The sequence below is a fragment of the Loxodonta africana genome, chromosome 7 (genome assembly GCF_030014295.1).
Source record: "Loxodonta africana isolate mLoxAfr1 chromosome 7, mLoxAfr1.hap2, whole genome shotgun sequence".
Lineage (NCBI taxonomy): Eukaryota > Metazoa > Chordata > Mammalia > Proboscidea > Elephantidae > Loxodonta > Loxodonta africana.
The window spans coordinates 26,330,149-26,331,750 of NC_087348.1; the positions used below are offsets into that span (position 1 = coordinate 26,330,149).

A 1,602-nucleotide genomic window follows, 5' to 3' on the forward strand; every position below is an offset into this window, starting at 1 on the left:
ACTATATAGATTTCTAAAGAAAAAATATATATATATGGCTAGAGATGTCCAAGATCATATATAGTCAAATAAAAAATAGTTCAACAGAAATAGAGGCCAATTGAAAGATGAAATTGTTATTAGAGAGAAAGACCAAGGAAATACCTAGTAGGAAAGAAAGAAAATATGAGATTAAATAGGGAACATCACTGTTGTCTTACATGCCTTGTGCTCTCTCTCTTCTGCATAACTCTAATGAGAGCATTTTTCACTTCTTTGTTCCTGAGACTATAAATGAGTGGATTCAGCATGGGGATCACAATCGTATAAAAAACAGAGGCCACTTGGTCCTTTCCCAAGGAGTAGGACTTACTTGGCTTTAAATAAGTAAAAATCATGGTACCATAGAAGATGGTGACTCCCAGGAGGTGGGAGGCACAGGTAGAGAAGGCTTTTCGCTTTCCTGAAGTAGAATTGATTTTCAGGATAGTGGAGAGAATGGAAGCATAGGACACAGAGATTGTGATAAGAGACACCATTAAGGTAGAGCCAGCAAAAATGAGTATCATGATCTCAGTATCATGTGTATCAGTGCAGGACAGCGCTAAAATTGGGGGTGTGTCACAGAAAAAGTGACGGATTACATTGGAATCACAGAAACGCAATGTGTTCATGCAAAGGACATTGACGGAGGAGTCAATGAAGCCAATCACATAGGATGCAGTGATGAGGGAGCGGCAGAGTGTCATGGACATAATAACTGGGTATCGTAGAGGATTGCAGATAGCTACGTAGCGATCATAGGCCATAGAAGACAGAAGAAAACATTCAGTGGCACCCAAGAAGACAAAAAGATACATCTGGGTGAAACAGCCCACAAATGAAATATCCTTGGTCGAAGTCAGTAGGTTCTCTAAGGTTTTAGGAGTAATGACTGTCGAGTAGCTGAGGTCAAGGAATGAAAGATGACTGAGGAAAAAATACATGGGGGTGTGAAGCTGGAGATCCAGGTGGATTATTAGTATCATCCCTGTATTCCCCAGCAGAGTAACCAGGTATATCAGGAGAAATAGAGCAAAGAGGACCAGCCGGATCTCTTCAGAGTCTGTCAGTCCCATGAGGATGAAGTCAGACACGTTTGTGTTATTACTTCTACTCATAGTATGCAACTTCTCTAAACTGGAGAAGATTAAATTAATACTTAGCATCAGTGACTTCAAATAGGTTTTGTTTGGATGAATGATCTGGCATTAAAAAAAAAAAAAAGAACAGTTTTGTGTTTCTATAAATTGGTAATAAAGAGTAGATTACAAAATATGACTGAATGAAATCTTAATTTCATTGCTATATGTAAATATGGGTGTAAATGGACATTGGAATATTATAGAATTGGAAAGTAACATATGTAATTAGCATGAAATGACCAATGTTCTCAAGGCTTCCCTTTCCTAACACATTTAATCTCCATGAAAATATCTGCCATAGGTGTTATTATTACTCACATTTTTTGATAAGAAAATTGGCACAGACTTTTAAGTAATTCATCCAAAGTAAAAGCGAGTAAATGTCGGCTCTGTGATTCTACCACGTTAGGTTTATTACAAAAAGCATGCTCATAACACT

The 1,602-nt window shown here is 37.6% G+C and overlaps 1 protein-coding gene across 1 annotated transcript; it reads right to left on the bottom strand.

Annotated features, from left to right (window-relative positions):
• On the bottom strand, nucleotides 1-1,168 carry LOC100658835 (olfactory receptor 8H1-like). Its single transcript, XM_003423602.3, has one exon. The coding sequence runs from the start codon at nucleotides 1,137-1,139 to the stop codon at nucleotides 186-188; it is 954 nt and encodes a 317-aa protein (XP_003423650.3). The 5' UTR covers nucleotides 1,140-1,168; the 3' UTR covers nucleotides 1-185.
• Nucleotides 1,169-1,602: the final 434 nt, after the last annotated feature.

What these genes read in the sequence shown, in the direction of transcription:
- LOC100658835 (XM_003423602.3), bottom strand. Translation starts at nt 1,139, where the DNA reads ATGAGTAGAAGTAATAACACAAACGTGTCTGACTTCATCCTCATGGGA.